Source organism: Conger conger, chromosome 17 (genome assembly GCF_963514075.1).
Source record: "Conger conger chromosome 17, fConCon1.1, whole genome shotgun sequence".
Lineage (NCBI taxonomy): Eukaryota > Metazoa > Chordata > Actinopteri > Anguilliformes > Congridae > Conger > Conger conger.
In genome coordinates this window covers 19,329,251-19,350,589 of record NC_083776.1, presented here as the reverse complement: position 1 = coordinate 19,350,589, position 21,339 = coordinate 19,329,251, and the positions used below count along the sequence as shown (strand labels likewise).

The following is a 21,339-nucleotide window of genomic DNA, read 5'->3' as shown; positions in this document are numbered from 1 at the left end:
GAGCCATTAAGAACATGGTCTTCTTCACTGACTGATATGCTACAGGTTCAAATTGGGTACAGTCAAATGGATAATATAATATTTTTTTTAAAACAGAAAGCTGTGAGATGTGAAGATGGGCGACAGCTAAGCAAAATATTATTAATGTGGATAATAAAAGCCAGCCAAATACATTCATCATGTCCCACATTAGAACTATCCACCATGAACATATGCCTGTACATCAGGCTACAAACAAGTATCATGTAGATAAAGGACTGAAAAGATACAGACCGCAATATTCTGAATGCCAAGCTGTCAGCCTCAGGAAAACGATGACCAATGAGGCTCATGTTTCGTGTTCAGAGAGGGGAAAACTACGATGCGATCGAGATTAGGGGTTTGGGTAACTTTTCTGTAGAAGTTCAGTTGTTATTTGAATGATCGACAGTTGACTTTCCCAAACACTGGCATATGCCTGTGCATCCTTTCCAAAAGCAGAACGGGCACTGCCATCCATAGCGCTTAACAACGAGAAGGGCAGCCAATAGGGTTCACAGGGAGTTTTACACTGCTGGGGCCTGTCCAGTTTCATTGGCCCTTATTTCACTGGCTCTGAAAGTCAAAATGGAGTCCAGCTTCACTGGCCAGTTTCACATTAATCTTGTTTCCAATGGAACATGTTATTGGTCCCATTTCAGGTCAGCCCGGAGAGATTTTGGCAGAGACTCAAGCGAGCGATGTCCCAATGCCAATTTTAAAGAATAAACAGAGAGGACAGGCCACCGGCACTTATGTTTCTCTTGAGCACACTGTCGAATGTGCACAGACAGATGGCCGGCCAGACAGCCAGAGCGATGTTGTTCTTGGTAGACTTCACCCCGGTGGACTGTGGGAAGGGAATGACCGCCCTTCACATGAAATACTGTAATGAAGAGTGAAGAGTCTGAGCTCTTCGTCTTTCTGTGGATGCGGTCTATTTCTCGCCCCTTCGTCGAATGGTCGCATCACCTGCGGTTCTGTGCCTAATCAGGAAGTTTACATAATGAGATTGCAAACAAGCGTTGTTGGTCTCTTCCAGGACTCCAGAAACAAAGCAAATGCTAACAAAACTTCACTGTCTCCCATTTATGTCGTGCCAGTGTTGATGTAGCGGTCTCTTTCAACATCAAGACGATTTTTTACACAGAAGAAAAATGTGCTTTGATTTCGGAAAAGTTAACATCACAATCAATATGCGGCATGTGTGAATGTAGACAGGGGCGTGAGCCTGCAGTGTACTTGTGTCTGCGTGGATGTGCATGAGAGGCAGCGTTTGTTTGCATTTGTGTGTGTACTAGGGGTGGGAATTGCACAGTATGTTTTTATACCATCACCATACTTTGCCCAATATACAACAGCATCGCGACACAGGCGATTCTTCAATATGTGATAAATAGCAAGGTAATCATCTACAATGTATGAAAATAAAAATACCCAAGCACATTTAAAAAAAAAAAAAAAGAAAAAAACAGGAATCAATCATATAACACCAGCCATATACAACACATATACTTCTTCTCCGCAATTTGACGGGGTGCCTGCATAACAGAATTTTAGACAACCGAGATGAAAGCATGCAAAACAAATGTGCATATCGTTTTAATACACACCGACTGCAACATGAACACCGGCGCCATCAATCAAATGTAAAACAGGCATAAACTGGCAACAAGCCAAACTGCCAGAAAGTAGGACAGCTCCAGAGCTAAAATGTCTAAAGGACACGAACACGCCTCATAGTAACTCAGATCTTTTCAACCTGTGCAAATAAAGTTTTACAGGAAACTCAAAATAGCAAATAAATGACATCAAAAAATAGCATACCATCAGTATTTTACATTAATTGTTTTGCATGAAATATCTTGGTTACATAGACATGTAGCTAGCAAAGCAGCTTGGTGTAAACGCGTGCCATATTTTTTACATTTAGCAAGTCTCATCACATAGGCACTGAACTGAACGAAGGCCACGGTTTTGCGAAACGACAGTGTAGTAGATGGCTAGATAGGCATCATGATAGAAAACATCCTGTGAGACTTTCAATTTTAATACCAAGTTACACTAGGGATGGCAAACCTGGCTTGCTCCAAGGCTGGAAAGAGAAGGATGAGAATGAATGTTGGGTTGCTAGCTAGTCTCTTAGTTTAAATTACAATGGAAGCCAATACCCCTAATGGGATGACAGTGGTGGTTTTCCAGATATCATTGTGTCATCATCTTGCTTTCATTTTGAGAAAGTTATTTTTTGGGAGTTATTTTCACTAGTTTAATGATTCACAGCTATAAACAGGATAATCCATGATAAGATCTGTGTGGATTGATAATGATCTTAATAGACTGCGGAAGGAGCAATAAATACATAACAAAAATAACGCATTACATAAAAAATTAATGAAAAAATACATTAATAAATACAATACAGTGTTGTATCACTGTGTTCCTCCACCTCGTGTATACGCTTGTGCTTCTGATTAGTCGACGAGTGTAGGAACATGGCAGAGTGTGCATGTGCGTTCACCATTAGAAGCTGAATGAGGGCATGTACATGTGTGCATGAGTGTGAGAGAATGAGTGTGTGAGAGAGTGAGTGAGTGAGTGTGTGTGAGTGAGTGTGTGTGTGCATGAGTGTGAGAGAATGTGAGTGTGTGTGTGTGTGCATGAGTGTGAGAGAGTGAGTGTGTGAGAGTGAGAGTGAGTGAGAGTGAGAGTGAGCGTGAGAGAATGTGAGTGTGTGAGAGTGTGTGTGTGAGTGAGTGAGTGAGTGAGTGAGTGAGTGAGTGAGTGAGTGAGTGAGTGAGTGAGCATGAGTGAGAGTGAATGAGAGAGAGTGAATGAGAGTGTGTGTGTGAGTGAGAGTGAGTGTGCATGAGTGAGAGAGAATGTGAGAGAGAGAGTGTGTGTGAGAACGTGAGAGTACGTGTGTGTGTGTGTTCACCAATAGAAGCTGAATGAGGGCATGTGCATAGGTGCACGAGTGTGAGAGAATGTGAGTGTGCCTGTGTGCGCATGTATGTGAGAATGTGAGTGTTTGAGAGAGTGAGAGAGTGAGTGTGTGTGTGTGTGTTTGCGCATGTGAGTGAGAGTGTGTGTGTGTGTGTGTGTGTGTGTTTGCGCAGGTGAGTGTGTGTGTGTGTGTGTGTGTGTGTGTGTGTGTGTGAGTCTGTTTGTGTTTTGCATGTGTGTGTATGTGTATGCGCCTGTGCAATTTTTACTCTACCGAAACCAGCAGAAACACAACACAGCAAACTCCTGAGGCAGGAGCAAACCTCAGCCAGATAAAAACCCAGTGGAACACAAACCAACTGAACCAAAGTGCAGGACCATTCACCCGTTTCATTACATCACGCTGCTGTCAATTAGCAGACACCCTAACGCAGACCCCCTTAGCCTCGCTGCAAACCCAGTGGAGCACTTAAACAAGGAGACAAGAAGCTGAAGCACTACCGAAGCGATGTCTTACACACACCGTACAGGGGACTGTTCAAGAAATATAGGAAAAGAGATGGAGAATTTGAGTCTCTTTACTGCAGTTTTGGGGGGGGACTGGGAAGCAAACCAAGGGCCGCAGTCAAACAGCCTGCCAAGGGAGTGAAGCATCATGGGTACATACGATTTCTTCTGCAGTTCAGCATTAACCAACATGACAACACAACACAATAAACCAACAGGATTGGCTGAAATCCCCCCTGCGCTTCCCCACTCACTTGGGGTCCACGATGTCGTACAGCTTCTTGAGGAAGTCCGAGTCCAGGTGGTTGTGTTCCCCGGTTAGCGTGTGGAAGTACACCATCACATACTCCTTGACCGCGATGTGATCCATGACGTGAATGAAGTAGAGCAGAGCCTGCAGCAGACATGTCAGAGCATGACGGACACTGGCTCCACATCACCTGGCCACTTTCCCCCATGTTACCCTCTCTTTCCGTTATGGGGAACACGTGGCAGCCAATGAAACCCAACTGCACTGAGTCGGCAGCCATAATAATGAAGTCATCATATGGAGGGGGGCTACATAACGAACCAGAGCGGCATAGGGCTGTCCCAGTCTGGAAACATGAGGAAAGTTCTGGAATCTTCAGTCTGCCTGCGTAAACTGCTCATTAAACCCAGCATCCGACTGCGCAGCTGAACAGCACTGTACTAACAGAGCAGCTCATTCTGCACAACTGAACAGCATTGTACTAACAGAGCAGCTCATTCTGCGCTGAACAGCGCTGTACTAACAGAGCAGCTCATTCTGCGCTGAACAGCGCTGTACTAACAGAGCAGCTCATTCTGCGCTGAACAGCGCTGTACTAACAGAGCAGCTCATTCTGCGCTGAACAGCGCTGTACTAACAGAGCAGCTCATTCTGCACAGCTGAACAGCGCTATACTAACAGAGCTGCTCATTCTGCGCTGAACAGCGCTGTACTGCCGGGGTCGACAAGTTAATTTACACTCAGGCTGATTTTTTGGTTGTTTTTTATAAGCAGATGTTTGGCGGGGCCAGACCATAATTACAATAACTTGGATCAATGCAAATTCACCCCAGACCCACCTGACAAGTACAGCTATATTTTAATACCGCGGAATCGTTTACACGAGCGCTTCGGTTAGCCCGTCTGTGTCGGACCGCGCCGTGTAAAGGTGCGGCCAGCAGACCCGGCCCGTGGCCTGAGCTGGGCCAGGGCGTGTTCACTGTGAAGTTCGGGCCCCTGAATACGACCGCTTGTTCCCAGCTGCACACGGGCAATATAACAGCGCCGCATAGCGGATAACAGCACCGCACACACGATGACAGCGCCTCAGTCTCAACTGACTAGCTAACGTCCTGGAAACTCTACTATAAGCCCCCGGCCACGCCAAGGAGGACAGCTCCACACGGAATCACTTATAGGCTACATATTTTAACACAGATGGTCAGCACAGGCTTGAAATGCTGCGATATTGAGCAGCTCCGTCCTCCATTACATAAACAGTCATCAGATTTTATCATCCCCTGAAGTGCACTCATTTTCCAGGTAAATTAGAGCTTGGCCGGGTTGGTCGGGTTGTACCAAGTGTATGAAATTTGGTGGACACAGGACTGAAAAACAATATGATAATGAACGGGGGTACTGGTGAACTCGATATTCGATGCTAGATATTTCAATTTGTGCGGTCCAGTGACTTTAATAGTGCATATTTGGCATAGTTGTACAGGATTGTTTCGATAAAGGACAATGTAAAAACCAGATATAGCTGCCAGAAGTATTCTCTCACAAGCTGACACTTTTGCATACCAAACATTCAAATGTATTATTTGCTTCGAATTAACTAATAAAGTCGGCTCTGGGCAGTGCACACATCTTTGCTTATATTAAGTTCAGAACACCCAGACTTGGAGAGTACCGTGACTGATCGCCTCACCTTCTCCATGTCTATCAGGGTCACTGGAATATTCCGCCCAACCAGCACCATAACTGTACGTCCACAGGTGTCCACTCCTGTGGACACAAACAAACAGGAAATAGGCACAGCGCTTGGACCAAGACGAGCACAGAAAGCAAGATCCCCGAGCAACGTGGGTGCACGCACACACACACACACACGCACGCCAAAACACCAAAAATGACAGAATATTTACATGGAAAAGTCTTCCTGCTCTTGGCTTACAATAGAAGAACAGGACCTTCATATACACAAACAGCAATTAAATATGACATTAGGCATACGCTACAGTTCATGTCCCGGGTGTCAATGCAAATTGCTCATTCGGTAACACTAGACAGCAATGTCGTAATTTAAACAGCACAGAGGATAAGTAATCAGTTTGTCTTGGCTAGCTAGGACCAAATGAAAGCCGGTTCGGCAGGTACATTCTCAAACGCGTTCAATGAAAAACAGCTCAGAACCTACCATGGACAGTCACCTACTGTCCAAGGTAGGCAAATTCCGACCGTAGCATATACTGGTGTATTCTCTTCACAGATGTTTTTCAACAATTAAACTGCGTTAAAAAATACATGTATAGTCGGCAGAGTGGCACTAAAGGAACAAATCATTACATGGAAATGAGTCAGCTCCTTCCGTTGACCAAATAAGATTTGTTCAAAAACAATGCATCGTTCATGAATGACACACCACTTGGACTTGAACGACTTTGACAGCTTGAGGGTAGAGATAGGCAAGATGTTTCCAACAACATAAACCAGTTATAAAAACTATCACATTTCAGAGGCGATTCTGTCCAGTCATTTGGTAAAGGTAGACAGTCGTTGCCACTGAAATATCTGGTAGCAATTTATGATGACAGGCTTGCATTCAAACTTATCACTTCCATAAGCCGTTTGCGCGTGTTGTTTGGTTCATAACTGGGGCAATCTGTACAGTCCCCCTGCTTTTCTCCAAGGCACCGCTGGTTTTGCTGACACTGCGGTCCATATAACGGCCATAAAAACCATGACACACGGGCCGTGATGCAGATCGTCTGAGCTTGGTTTGGACTCCAGACATGTGAACATCTGTCTGTGTCAGTTTTATGTATGTGTGCTGTATTCTGGGATAACATTATTAAAGTTGCATAATGTTCAACAGGTATCAACATCTAATGCATAATTTTGCTTGCTTTTATATGATACGCACTCACTGAGCACTTTGAGGAACATCTGTATACCTACTTATTCATGCGATTATCTAATCGGCCAATTGTGTGGCAGCAGTGCAATGCATAAGATCACGCAGATATGGGTCACATGAACTATCCGAATGAAAAAAAAAAAAAAATGGTTTGAGTGTCTCAGAAAAACTCAACACATTACAACAGTGGTATGCAGAAGAGCATGTCTGAACACACAACATGTCAACCTTCTAAGTGAATAGGCTACAGCAGCAGAAGAAAAGGAAGAAATAAAGTCAAATAAATACGTAATAAAGTGCTAACTGAGTGTATATACAGCACCCTCATTGTCTCCACGCCCTAGATAAAGATTGAGTCTAAGTCATACTATCCCCTTAAAGACACAAGTAAACAATCACATGCTTAAAGGAGCACTGTCACTCTTGTTTCAAGTGTGACAGTGCTCCTTGAATTATACAAAAAAAAAACATAAATTCAAATAAATTAAAAATAGCTATATGCTAGTTCATTTAAATCATAGGGAACTATATTGTGGCCTCCCAAAGGGGTATAAAACATGCACAAAACCCCTGTCAGTCATCTCTCACAAGAGAAACAGGAAAAAGGTAGATGACATTCAGATGTCAATGGATGGTTATATACATTGTTTTTAGTTTTTAAACCCAGGCCAATAATTAAGAGCATTAGAACCATGCTAACTCTATGAACATGAGTACACCAGAGGGAGCCCCCCAAAAAGGTAAACTCCCCCCAAAATCACTGTTTTGAAATGAATCACTTTGCAAATACATTTACATATACATAACACAACATAGAATATGACTCAGTCGCTTTGTCTTTGCAAAGGGACGAGCATTTTTGGGGGTAATAAGCACACCATTTCTGAAAAGAGGTATTTCGGTTAGTTCCATTGAATTATTAAAGCGGAGTAATTTCCATGTTTGAGAATCAAAGCGCTGTGCATAGATTATTGATTTTTCTGGTTCATGTTTTGTTCATCTGTGTGAACAATTTGGGAAGGCACTGTAACAATAACAATGTAAAGATTGTTTAGCCATTTTTTAAAAAGGATAGCAATTCATTTGAATCCCTGAATAAAGTTCTTCCACAAAAATTTCATGTAAAAAGTAAAAATGCGGGTCCTTTGTCCTTGGTTTATAAATTACAGCTACAAAAGTAACATGGTCAACATTCACTTCCACCACATGTAAACAATTAAGAAATATGGAAATGCTCTCCCACAAATGAAACAAATGTCACATATTTACAAGCAAAATCAATTTAAACACCAAGGATAAATAAATACTTTAAAATGAGAATTTATGAGAATATTCACAATATGCAGAATGGTAGACAAGCCTACTTTGCCATTTCAAGTGACTTCACTCTGCAATAGCCACAGTATGGATATATGTATGGATATATGTATGTATGTATGTATGTATGTATGCATGTATGTATATATACACATAATATTTCAATTATTCCGAAATTTAGCCAAACAGGAAGTATAGGATCTTGTTTTCAGTAAAAGCACCATTCACCAAAAGATTCTTCTTTTTTTTGCTAAACGTTCCAAACAAAATCCCTGCACGTCCCCTTCTGTTTTCAAACAGGCTCCGTAGTTTTTACAGGGATATCAGATAAGCCTGGCTGGACAACACAGTAGTGTTTTCTGCCCTGACCTGGTGAGCAAGTTATCACACTGGTGTAGCCTAAGCTAACCTAGTCAATTCACAAGCTGCATATCGTAGTTACTTAAATGACACATAATGGACTGTGTGTTATAAAGAAGAAAGATATGGGTATAATGTTACAGCCATTATATTTTGAGCTAAAAAGGGACAAGGATACAAGGAACAGTGCTCTCACAAGCAGGCGGTCCAACTTTTTCGAAAGAATTTCTACGAATAAGCTATTGGTCCAGGTTCCTTCAGGCCAAGACCGTGCGCATCCCCGATTCCTTACATCTGTCATTTTGTTTTTATTGTGCTTGCAGCAGATTAGCCACATCTCAAAACATGATTAATCCCAGCCCAGGAGAAAAGAGAGAAAGAGTAACAGGGGTGAAGAGGCACTGCTATTGTACCATGGGCCGAACAAGTGGGGCTTGTTTCAATAGACATTCAGCTCCAGAAAGGGATAATGCAGAACGTACAGGGAGTCAGACTGCCGTGCTAAAGCCGCGCAGTGTGCTCGGAAAATTAGGTGCAGGTGTGTGGCACTGGAGTCCAGAGACAAGAATGCCGCCTGCAGACGGCTCTAAAAATAGACACAAATCAGATTACAAATATCCTCATTTATCGCACAAATACAGATGCAGAGAGAGAAAGTTTTTAAAAATCAGTCAAGCAAATATTTCAGCTCATGCGATCACCAAAACGTAGTATGTCAAAGTGTGTGTTACACAGCCTTTGATAGGAATGCCTACTAAGTTAATAAATATGTATGCATGCATGGATGGATGGATGGATGTGTACAGAGAGACCAACACACGCACACACACACGCCTACACACGCACGCGCACACACACATACAGGCACAAGAGATCAGCTGTACACCTGAATACCCTTGCGGTTAACCATAGAGGTATAAAGTCACCTTAATATTTGTCGAGGCAAATTACTTTCTTACGTGCCTGCACAGTTGAATAGGTCCATTGTTCAATTGCAGTTTGCACAGTGGACTATCATTGCAAGCCTTCCTCAGAAGACAGGTGTGTCTGTGATATCACTACACAAATGGTAGCAGAGGGCAGCTTGCCTCCTAGTGGCCAAAGTGTTTTCCTGACAACACGGAGAGGGAGCTGTAACTTTCATTTACCTGAAAACGAAACTGGCCACACAATTGAGGAGAGGCCACACTCCACCTATGTTTGCTGTTCCGTAATGGACAGGCACTAGGTCAGAGATCCGAGATTGGTGTGCTTTCCTCCAAGGTAAATTATCTTAACCATAAATGCTGCTGATTGTCAGATTATCTTCACACCTGACTCCCAGGTTCAGGGAGGGTGGTCAACCAGCAGTTCTTGGTCCAGGAGGAGCCTGATTTGAGGAAGAGGGCTCTGGGCTGATTTTGCCCAATCTCAGGCCGTGTTGTGCACCCGAGATGGACTCGGTCGGCCCGCGACCTCGCACCCTGTTTGTTTCACAGCTGCCGCCCCACATACAGAGACTTCCCGCACACCGAGGCTGTGGATTATTTTTACACGCGAAACTCAGTACTGAGAAAAGAGATTACGCCACCGGGCCTCGCACCGCGGTGAATCGATGAGCTGGAACTATACAAATTTCCGTTACAAAACGGAACAACCGGATCCTGTTCTGCTTCACAGCCGAGAGTCCGCTACACGCCTCCACCAGATTACACAGGAAACCGCCGACACGGCGCATCCCAGGGATTCTACACGCGCGCACACACAAAGACAAACATACAAACATACAAAAGTGTCTTATATACTTTCTAAAACAGCGCTTTGTTCAAACACTCAAACAGAAGGGGAATCGGGATTTAGATCACAGATTTTAGAGTTCCTGTCTGCAGTACCGGAACTCAAGTCACACAAGAGTTCCTGTCGGCAATACTTAGTCCCAGAAAGAGGCATCGACCACAAAAGCTCACTGTAAAGTAAGTAAAGGCACAAACATGTGCAGGTGTGTATAAGATGAGCCAGAGAGAGGGCGGTGTACTGACCGGTCTGATATAAGGCTTTCAGCGCAGCGATGTCTGACAAGTCCTCCGCTCGTGCGCGACACAGCCAGCGGCTATAGCTGCAGGAACAAGGAGAAGATGTCAATCAACCGCGTGACCCCTCCCACCAGACAAGAAGGGCAGGGGAGGAAGGGACAGGGTGGAGGTACATGACTGCGACCCAGAAGATTGGTGGTTCAAGCCCCAGTGTAGCCACAATAAGATCCACACAGATGTTGGGCTCTTGAGCAAGGCCCTTAACCTTGCATTGCTCCAGGGGGGATTGTCCACTGCTTAGTCCAATCAATTAGGTTGCTTTGGATAAAAGTATCAGCTAAATGATGAATAATTCATTATTATTATGTTGGGCGAAAGGGGAGGGGTTAAGGTGGGATGGATAGGCTTGAGTGAATGGAAGGGGATTGTGGGAAGGAGGAGGTATGAGGTTAGGGGAGAGGGCACTCACTTCCTCTGGTGCTGCTTCTGTAGCGAGGCCTCGGAGAGCTGGCCCTGCAGAACCAGCCTGCGCTGTTTGTCCACATCGCCCTCCATCCGAGCGAACGCGTGTGTGCCCACCTGACCCAGGTCTGAGTCCAGAGTGTCCTCCTCAGAGTCATCTGCACACACACACACTCACACGCACGCACGCACGCACGTACATACATACATACATACATACATACATACATATACACACACGCACACACACGCACGTACATACACACACACACACATATACATACATACATGCATGCATGCATACATAAACGCACACACGTGCGCGCACACAGACACACACACACACACACACAAACATACATAAACACACACATGCACAAACATACATACACGCATACGTATACACACACAAATATAGTGTCAAAAATCTGCATACCCCAGTGTCAGAGCCCTGCTAGCTCTAACAAAACACAGCAGTCCAAAAATCCCCTTTATTCCCTCATCTCCTCCATCCATCTCCGCTGATATACAGAGAAACATTCCTTCATTATTGATTTTGCTCATTTGGTTTGGACCGGTCCTCCCCCTTTCCCTAATCCAGATGGAACGCAGATTTAAGGAGGACACGCGATGGCTGTTGACGTTCGAACGCAGCGTAGCACAACTGCGGCCGTGTCGTATGGAGACTTCAGCGTAACTGAAACCAGTCGGGTCCTGCCTCCTGATACTCCATCTGACCCGTGTTAAAGCTTCCGACATCCGCCCGCTGTTCCTGATTATAAACCCCACATGGAGCAAAGAGCGGCTTAAAATGTTCGGGAGGTATGCAAGAACATACTCTATTCTGCTGCGCGGTAAATCATTCAACATTAATCCCACCGGTACTTAGCTCTGCATACTTACAAACAGTGAGCAGATATGGTCTGTGCACGTGGGTAAAAGAGAAGCCGTTTCAGCAGATCAGTCTAGCCCTGATACCAAAGTAAGAACTCCAATAACATAATCAATAGATCAGCATTCACCTTGCAAAACTCAGCGATTCAATGACTGCCCTGAGGAGAGGTGGGCCGTTGCAGGCTCTTGGTTTTAATTATTTGTGTGCACTGCACAAGGTGAAAGACACCATGTGACACCACTTCAACACTCCCGTGTTGCCTGACAAGCCTGCTCAATCAGCACAGCTCAGTGGCGGCCCCACAGCTACAGGCAAAAGAAGACATTGCAGTCTTACATACTTTTCATACTTTCAAGTTCCTGCCTGCAGTACTTTGTTCCAGAATAGAGTTCCTGTGTGCAGTATTGGAACTCAAGTCACACAAGAATTCCTGTCGCCAATACTTAGTTCCAGAAAGAGGCATTGACAACAAAAGCACAATCATGCCAAATCAGTGCCCAGGCAGCCGTGGAATAACTTAGGTGAGAGATCTCACCTAAAAATACAAACAGTCAAAAGATGAAAGAAACTTGTTGCTATGGCGACAATTCCCAAGCTGTGATACAAGTGCTAATGAATAGAGTTTGACAGCAGTGGCAGGGATATAAACAGAACTCCCACAATGCAAAGCAGTCGGTGTCATTGCAGATATTACCAAAAGTCTGCTAGCATTCCGAGTAGAACCTGCCAGTGGTTTTCAGAAAGTACTGCACTAACCTGCACCGAGGAAAACCCGGAATGGCTAAAGAATACGTGTTGAGGCACAGACAAACCTTCCAGGGTGCTTGGTTTTTCCGCGATACGGATCTGTCGCTCAGGGACTACGGGCTCGCCCTCGGCATTCCCGATATCCGGCGGGATGAGGGGCAGACTGGAGCGCTCCTCTTCCTCCGAGCGGGGATAATAGATTGGCAGGAGCTTCCTGTACACAGGCTGAGGGAGACACCAAGGCAGTGCAAACGTCACTGAAAACTACAGTCAAAGGCGTCCATTTCGGTTCAAAGGAACGGTCCTGCTTCGGGGAACACAATATACAGAGATGAAAACAGGCCCATCCACCCACATCAGCTCTCCACTTGCAGCCCAACAAGCCAAAACTTGAAGTGAAAAATTAAATCAGTTATAATAAAACTGAAAGTGTTTGTGCAGTCGGAGTGAGGGAACACACCCAAACAGATATGTGGGATTCTTCCAATCCTCTAACCATGAGTGGATAAACCACATTCACCAACAAATCACTACCATCACTACTAATAAGATGGGGAATTCCACCACACAAGACATGCAGAATTCAAGCTCACCTCCTCCATCTCTGTTACAGCAAACACCACCATTTCTATACTCTGTCCATGGGTCTCTAGAAACCTGCGCACAGTTCCTGCAAACAGAGGAGACAGGTCAGACAGACAGTCTATGTATTATGACTATGTGACACAGTCAATGGCAGTTACTACTAAAATCTAGCATATTGCCATATCCATGGTAATAATCAGCTGTTATCTGGGGCACCAAAGTGTGTGACAATATGATGATTTAACACCATAACACTTGAAACACTTGAATCGTAAACAAGCAAGGATTATATTATTCTCTGTGCATTCCAAAGATGAACCCAGACAACACCCTTCTTCATGAGGCCATAGCTAACAGGGCACTGCCTCTGGCTTCACGCTGCATGTAGCGGACTGTATGTAGGAGTACTCAGATTCACTGGTGAGATCAGTGCTGAACCGTCAGAACTGCCAAGCCTCCATTGGGAGCAAGGCCAGGAAACGTTTTCACAAATAATCTCTCATGAGCAGACTGCAAATAAAAAATTGCATTGCTACATAACGGGCAGCTTTTCATCAAAAACATACTGATGAACGCTGACAATCGCTATTCACCAGAAAATGAAGTTGGATCACCTTGATGATAAAGTCTCTTAGTTTATTATCAGAGTTCTCCAACTTTATTTTCTGGTGATATTTTTGATGATTTATAAAATAAGCAGAGCGTGAGTGTGTAATTGTAGGCAAACCATTCCACTTCTGTAGAGATTAAGTGCAGAAGTTACACAAAGGCTATTTATCCGAGCGGCCTTCTAATAAAATAATTCAATATAAATAAAATAACTTTCTGATGACCATCGTTCTCATGCATTTCTCTCTCCCACAGAGAAACCGCCCACATTTGGATATTATTCACTGTTAGGGTCTTTAAAGTTAAAGATCTGACTGAAGGGAACTATGAATCTTGGATGAGTTGACATGGAATCACAACAGAACAGCGCAGTTTGCCTGTAGTTGCGTTAGTTGTGAAAGGGTTATCATGGCTTCCTGATGGATGAGTCACTTGTATTTGCGGCCCAGTTTCTGTCCTGACCAGAGCAAACACTTGGGAGTCGGCATATGCTTGCACAGTATGATCTGCAGCTCGTACATCAGGCCGATAAGCAGCCAGGCATCAACACAAACAGCTCTATTTCAAAGTAAAAGTGTTCGCAAATGACGTTACATAAGGCAGCCTTCAAAACGTTGAACAGGAGCCAGTTTGCGATGGGAGTGACTGCGTAGTTCAACGAGTTTGACACAGCATCGTGTGTGGGTGTGTGTGTGTGCGTCTGTGTGCAAGTGTGTGTGTGTGTGTGTGTGTGTGTGTGTGTGAGACAGAACGTATGTATTTATGTGTGTGTGTGTGTGTGTGTGTGTGTGTGTGTGTGTGTGTATGCATGTGTACAGGGGCTTACTGAGTGCTATGTGAGTAGCATCCTCGAGGGGGTAGCCTCTCTTGGTTGTACTGACCACACAGAAAGCCACTGATGCCATGGCCTGCTCCCTAGGGGTGAGAGAGAGAGGGGAGGGAGAGAGGGGGAGAATGGGAGAGTGAGGGATAGAGTGAGGGATAGAGTGAGGGATAGAGTGAGGGAGAGAGTGAGGGAGAGAGTGCGGGGAGAGAGTGCGGGGAGAGAGTGCGGGGAGAGAGTGCGGGGAGAGAGAGCGGGAGGGGGAGAGCGAGAGAGAGGGAGAGAGCAGGGGAGAGAGAGGGAGAGGGAGAGAGCAGGGGAGAGAGAGAGAGCAGGGGAGAGAGCGGGGGGAGAGAGAGAGACATCAGCACTTCACAACTGTTAGTCACAGAGGCACTAATAAGGCTCAACTCGGACAGCAGAATTAACACAGCTGTAGTATCTGCCTCTGCACACTAACATACAGGCCAGTCTTACCGAGTCATTTATATTCATTTACAGGATATAAAAAGAACATATCACAAAAACTGAATGTAATGTAATAACAATGTAATAACATTGGGGGGGGTTTCAAGACCAGGCTTGATATGGTGCTAGATACTATTTCGCTGATAGGCAGACTAAGCAGTAGGTACAATTTCCAGGGAAGAAAAGGCGAGCACTGCGGGGCCTTTTCTCTCCATTATGTTATGATAGCTTCTGTTATTATGTTAATAACTTTACTGACAAAGATTCAGGGCACTTTCATACCTATAGTTCACTTGATTTGGTCCAAACCAAATAGAATGTTGCATTATTTTGTTGGTGCGGTTACATTTCACACTGCCTTTTTAAGTGAACCGTGATTTCTAAACAGAACCATGTGTGTACTAAGGTCGTTCATTTATTGGACAGAAATGTATAGCGTTGAGTAGGACAAACCGGAAAAACAAAACCTGTCCTTATCCCATAATGCACGGCGGCAGCCGGTTTAACCCAAAATACAAGATGCTTCCTGAAATTGGGTCAGATCATGTCCTCACCACAAATTATCCGCTCCAGAGTTTCATTTGTAACCGGACCGAGACCACCGTCTCAACAGGGTCTCGGTACGGTTGTTTTGGTCCACACCAGGGTTCGATTGCTGTATTCACACCTGCCCAAAAGAAGCGCACCGGGGGCGGAAATGCACCAGGGTTCGATTCAAACGGACTAAACAAGGCAGGTGTGAAAGTGCCCTCAGCTTAGTCCCGGTCTAAGTTTAGTACAGAGCGTCTCCATTCAAATTTGAGTTCAGTCTAGACTAGTCTTGTGAAACAGGCCCATAGTGTATATTTAAGGCAGCGCCGTGTCGTACTTGGCGATCTGCAGAACGTTCCGGTAGCAGCTGTACAGCGAGCTCTCGGCGGCGGTCCGGTACTTGGCCTTGTACTTGGGCCCCACGGTGTGGATGATGAAGCGTGCCGCCAGGTTAAAGCCTTTGGTCATCTTCGCCTCGCCCGTGCGACATCCTTCCAGGGGCCACAGGCAAAAAGACAAAACAATAAAAACACAGATTAATTTCACACTCCGCTTTACATGAAAATCTAAAACTACCAAACTGGTCAGATTAACAGGCCTTTTACATTACATTACATTACATTACGACATGTCATGTCATTTGGCTGACGCTTTTATCCAAAGCGACTTAGTTGATTTAGACTAAGCAGGAGACAATCACCCCTGGAGCAAAGCAGGGTTAAGGGCCTTGCTCAAGGGCCCAACAACTGTGCAGATTTTATTGTGGCTACACCGGGGATCAAACCAACAACTTTGCGGGTCCCAGTCATGTACCTTAACCACTACGGCACAGGCAACCACAGCCTTTCAGAGCTACAGAGAAACAGACTGGAACTACACATTTTACACACGGGTGCAGTTCTTATAACGGCAACAGATCAATGAGCAAGAATCCAGCACAGATGGTGGCTTAAGATGTAGAAAGGGTGTGAACACTATTATGGTGTACCGGACAAATGTACAGAACTGTATTGGTTACACATGGGTAAAGATCATTACTATGAGGAGCCACTGAAGTGACAACTTTAGTATTTTTGCAGGCAGTGTACATTGAAAGCATACTTTTGGTGTCCCAAACTTCAAAAAAATGAATCCTCTCTGAGGTTAGAAGGACCACTGTGATTAGGCACTCGTTATTACACGCACCATGGAGAGAATTCACAATACATTAGTACGGTGCTTTCTCTAAAACAAAGCAACCAGTGCCCTGATATACTCTATAGACTGTGTTTTACCTTAAAGCTGTACACTCATGGCATTCTACATTGATCTAGCCATGTGCAAAGTCTTAAGCAAAACACCTTTATCTTAACTACTAATGAACAAACAGGCACATGCACACATGTGACTGGATAAATATTATCCCTTAAATGTACACAGTCCACTCAGCGAGACATAAAAATACAATTACTCTGTCCTTCCTCTTCCACCATTTTGGTTTGCCAGCAGGTAATCAAAACACTGAATTTCCTCTTTCTGCCGTAAAACCTCGAACGCTGGGCTGACTCAGAGGGAGCGGATCCTCATTTGGACCCAAACCGAGACCACAACTCCCGTACTACTGACATCAGCACAGACCACAACTCCCGTACTACTGACATCAGCACAGACCACAACTCCCGTACTACTGACATCAGCCCAGAACACAACTCCCGTACTACTGACATCAGCCCAGAACACAACTCCCGTACTACCGACATCAGCCCAGAACACAACTCCCGTACTACTGACATCAGCCCAGAACACAACTCCCGTACTACTGACATCAGCCCAGAACACAACTCCCGTACTACCGACATCAGCCCAGAACACAACTCCCGTACTACTGACATCAGCCCAGAACACAACTCCCGTACTACTGACATCAGCCCAGAACACAACTCCCGTACTACTGACATCAGCCCAGAACACAACTCCCGTACTACTGACATCAGCCCAGAACACAACTCCCGTACTACTGACATCAGCCCAGAACACAACTCCCGTACTACTGACATCAGCCCAGAACACAACTCCCGTACTACTGACATCAGCCCAGAACACAACTCCCGTACTACTGACATCAGCCCAGAACACAACTCCCGTACTACTGACATCAGCCCAGAACACAACTCCCGTACTACTGACATCAGCCCAGAACACAACTCCCGTACTACCGACATCAGCCCAGAACACAACTCCCGTACTACTGACATCAGCCCAGAACACAACTCCCGTACTACTGACATCAGCCCAGAACACAACTCCCGTACTACTGACATCAGCCCAGAACACAACTCCCGTACTACTGACATCAGCCCAGAACACAACTCCCGTACTACTGACATCAGCCCAGAACACAACTCCCGTACTACTGACATCAGCCCAGAACACAACTCCTGCACTACTGACATCAGCCCAGAACACAACTCCTGTCCTAGAGCAAGGGAATATCCATGGTATTAGCGTTTGGAGCAGGACCTGCACTCCAGTCTCTAGGCCAATCGAGGCCGGTGGGTTCTACTAGAACAGCCTGACTGAACAGACTTTGTCCCTAGCCCTGCTCACAGCTTAAACCTGTTTATCACAGACAGAAGGGCTAGTGACAGGAGCGGCGCAGGGCAAACAGATCCCAGACCAGTGCTCAGTGGCGCCCCCTACCTTTCAGCTTGAGCAGCTCGTCTCTGAGATCAGGCCCCGCATGCCTGTGGATGCTCTCGGAGATGGGGTTCTTGTCCGTCAGCATCTCGTTACTGGTGTTGACGATGGCCGTGCAGTTCAACAGTGCCACGTCCCCAGTGCTGCAAGACGGAGGAGACACAAGAAGCATTTCTTCAAACAGCTCCGATTCAGTGCGCATACCTTTCAATTACGATAATGTGCTAACTAGTTGAAATGAAAGCAAGACAAAAAGGTACATTATCAGTGATCCAGGGAGGGAAGGACTGGAAATTAAAAGAAGAACAATGACAAACTGTCCTCTGGCCATGAACAAAGTAGAACTCTCCACCAAATCATCAGAAATGCCCATTTACTACAAACAGCTACAGTCAGCACATACTCTAAAAGCATTTTAAGATGGTTGAAAGTATGTTCCATACACAAACAATGTATTTTACATCAAAAGGGGATGGTGCAACTTCCCATTTTGAAGTTTCAGTTTTGTGAGTATAACATACAGTTTTAATGGGATTGTATTGCAACTGTTTCAAAAAATCCCTCCGCAAAAAAACCTGAAAAAATTGAGTGTTCGAAATTGTTACTATTGCGCATTTACCTTGTCTTGCAGTTTAAGCGGACTACATTACAACATATTCCCAGGCGCAGAAACCTCCCTCGAGCAAGTGCATGCTGATCAGTCACATGCCTTGGGGGTGCAACCAGTGCAACAATGAGTCAGGTTTACAGCGAGCTGTAAAACGCTTTAAAAGCCAATGGCACAAGTTTGCCAGAAACGGCGATCAGGTGCTTTAGAGCCTTTAGCTTTTACAGAGCAGGTTCAGGGTTCAATTTCGCTGCAAACCCCAAAACACTAAAAAAAAAGATCAAACTGAAAGACTTTCCCTGAGTGGAACTCCGAGGGCCTCCTTGGGAATGTGAGCGTATTCCAGCCTGGCGGCAGGAGCTACCTCTGGCATGTCATGTGCTGCCGAGCTCAACAAAGAGGATTTATGTCCTGGAGAGGAAGGAGTGAATGCTACGATACTGGGAAGTGGTCAAAACAGAATGGAAAAAAGAAGGCCTCGCAGCTAGAGGAAGAGAACGGTTGTGCAACTCGGATGGACTCACAAAAGCGCAATTTTCCGGTTGAGGTCGTCTCTGAAGGGGAAGGGCGAGGGTGACGGCCCCAGTAGGCCGTTCAGACCGTCGGTCTGATCGCTGGCTTTGCCGCCGGGGCCCTCGTCGCTCCCCTTGAGGGCGTGGTCCCAGCTGTGCAGAGTCTGGACGTCCACGATCTGCGAACGCGCTCCCAGGGGGTCCATGGCACCAGGGCCGGCGCGGAGCTGACTGGGAGCCCACGCAGGACTGACAGCGGGGGGGGGGGAGGGGGGACTTCAGGGGCTCGGTATCGTCTGCCTACTGGTGGCTAGGCAGAGGTGACGGTGAGGTCACAGTGAGGTCACAAAGTCATGAGATTCCGTGTGGACTGTAGTCTAATCACGAGCTAGGTATACAGTGAGTCCTTGACAATCTGCCGGTGATATTTACATCCCACAGGCAAACTCCCTGTCATTCACCAAGTTATTTTACAACATGCAGTACATGAGCATCAAAATACACTGGGAGGAACTTAAACCTACAGAAACTGATACTACATAACAACCATAGCAGTGTTCACAAAATGTGAATATGCCACAGCATCCAAGTACATCTCTGTATGATTCACTCTCTGTGCATATATCAGATCCATACATAAGCCTGAAGTGATAGATCTGCACATTTAAGTATACAGTCCAATAATACGTTAACTGCTCAATTTGCGGACCAAAAATAAATAACTAAATAAATCAATGCTCACCTCCTTTCCTAGGGCCTATGAGTGACGTCACATGCACCTGGCCAATTAAACGAGAGATCACGTCAACCTGACTTTTGTTGTAGTGCGCAATTAAATCAGATTTCAGAAACATTTTCAGGAAAGAAAAGACAACATACCACAGAAACATCTTCAGAAAAATTGCAAATGTGGCTTTTTATAACGTTTTATAAGCCAAACAGAAAGTATCTTTCAAATCCCAAAACTCATCTTCTGTATGAAATCTAATAAGGGGAATTTAATGTTTTATAAATTGCGCTAACAGCAAACACAAAGGACCATGGGTTTGAAATGGCATGCAATTACACATGGATTGTCTCTGACATAGTGACACCAGAATATATATATATTTTTAAATCTAAAATGAACCAGATAATCATTAACCAATGTGTCTGTAGCCTATATGATATATTATTATTCGCTATATTATTAATAGAGAAGCTGTGATGAGGGAGCTACAGGCAGCATTATGTTAGCGATACATGTTTGGAGTTACTCATGTTGTACTGACAGTCGCAATCGTTCACTACTAAAATGTGGAACTGATCATCTCACTAAATAAATACGGAAATGATAACATTTGCTTGATAACGTAACATTAACTCCCCAAAAACATTTTTTTTGCCAGCCTGTGAAATGGCTTACTTTTGAGATCTATACAATTCTAAACCAAACCTGCTTCAATGAAAATTGCGTGATTAAATACCGAAGAAATCACACTGACCACAAACAATGCTTGCTAACATTACACGCTGAACTTGTCATTAAAGAAAACATACCTAGCGTGTTTGTTATATACGTTAGAAAACAATCTAGCAAGTGTATATTTTGAACTTTTAAATTACACATCAGCAGACGATCTAGCTAGCCATCAAATATGAAATAAGTGGAGTTACTTAAGCACGCAAACATACCCAGTTTAGTTCCAGGCAGCTAGCCAAAGGCTAATTAAGCTATCGATAAGTAGCAAGCTAGCTAGCTAGTTAATCCTCCACAAAACCACAATAGTAAGCCAGCAGTTAATATGGTTCTCTTGAAACAAAGCCAATCGCTACATCGTTGTGGCAGTTCTTGAAATGGTGTTACTTGCATATTTTCTTCACATAACATTGCAAAATACAATTTCCATGTCGCCTCACATTACCTACAGACGTTTGTGTTCCCCCATCAGCTGATTCGCGGCAGAATAGTCTGCTTCATTCTCATCGCTTCCTGAAAGACATTAAGGGACTGTTATTGTAGTAGAACCCAATGTCCAAAACGCACACGTTCGACTGACGCCATTATATTATATTTTCATTTGTAATTTCAATAAAATGAGTTAATAATTAGAGTTAATTGTGTCCTTATTCAAC

At 44.7% G+C, this 21,339-nt stretch overlaps 1 protein-coding gene across 1 annotated transcript in view; it reads right to left on the bottom strand.

The window, feature by feature from the left end:
* gdap2 (ganglioside induced differentiation associated protein 2) overlaps positions 1–21,166 on the bottom strand; it is a 29,330-nt gene extending 8,164 nt beyond the window's left edge. Inside the window, exons 1-12 of the mRNA XM_061225680.1 lie at positions 20,899–21,166; positions 19,967–20,003; positions 19,237–19,534; positions 18,109–18,248; positions 15,767–15,920; positions 14,434–14,522; positions 13,007–13,083; positions 12,479–12,638; positions 10,779–10,929; positions 10,316–10,392; positions 5,412–5,488; positions 3,726–3,865 (exon numbers count right to left, since the gene is read on the bottom strand). Coding sequence (XP_061081664.1) covers positions 3,726–3,865; positions 5,412–5,488; positions 10,316–10,392; positions 10,779–10,929; positions 12,479–12,638; positions 13,007–13,083; positions 14,434–14,522; positions 15,767–15,920; positions 18,109–18,248; positions 19,237–19,430 — 1,259 coding nt within the window. The 5' untranslated portion in view covers positions 19,431–19,534; positions 19,967–20,003; positions 20,899–21,166. The remainder of the gene's footprint in view (positions 1–3,725; positions 3,866–5,411; positions 5,489–10,315; positions 10,393–10,778; positions 10,930–12,478; positions 12,639–13,006; positions 13,084–14,433; positions 14,523–15,766; positions 15,921–18,108; positions 18,249–19,236; positions 19,535–19,966; positions 20,004–20,898) is intronic.
* Positions 21,167–21,339: the final 173 nt, after the last annotated feature.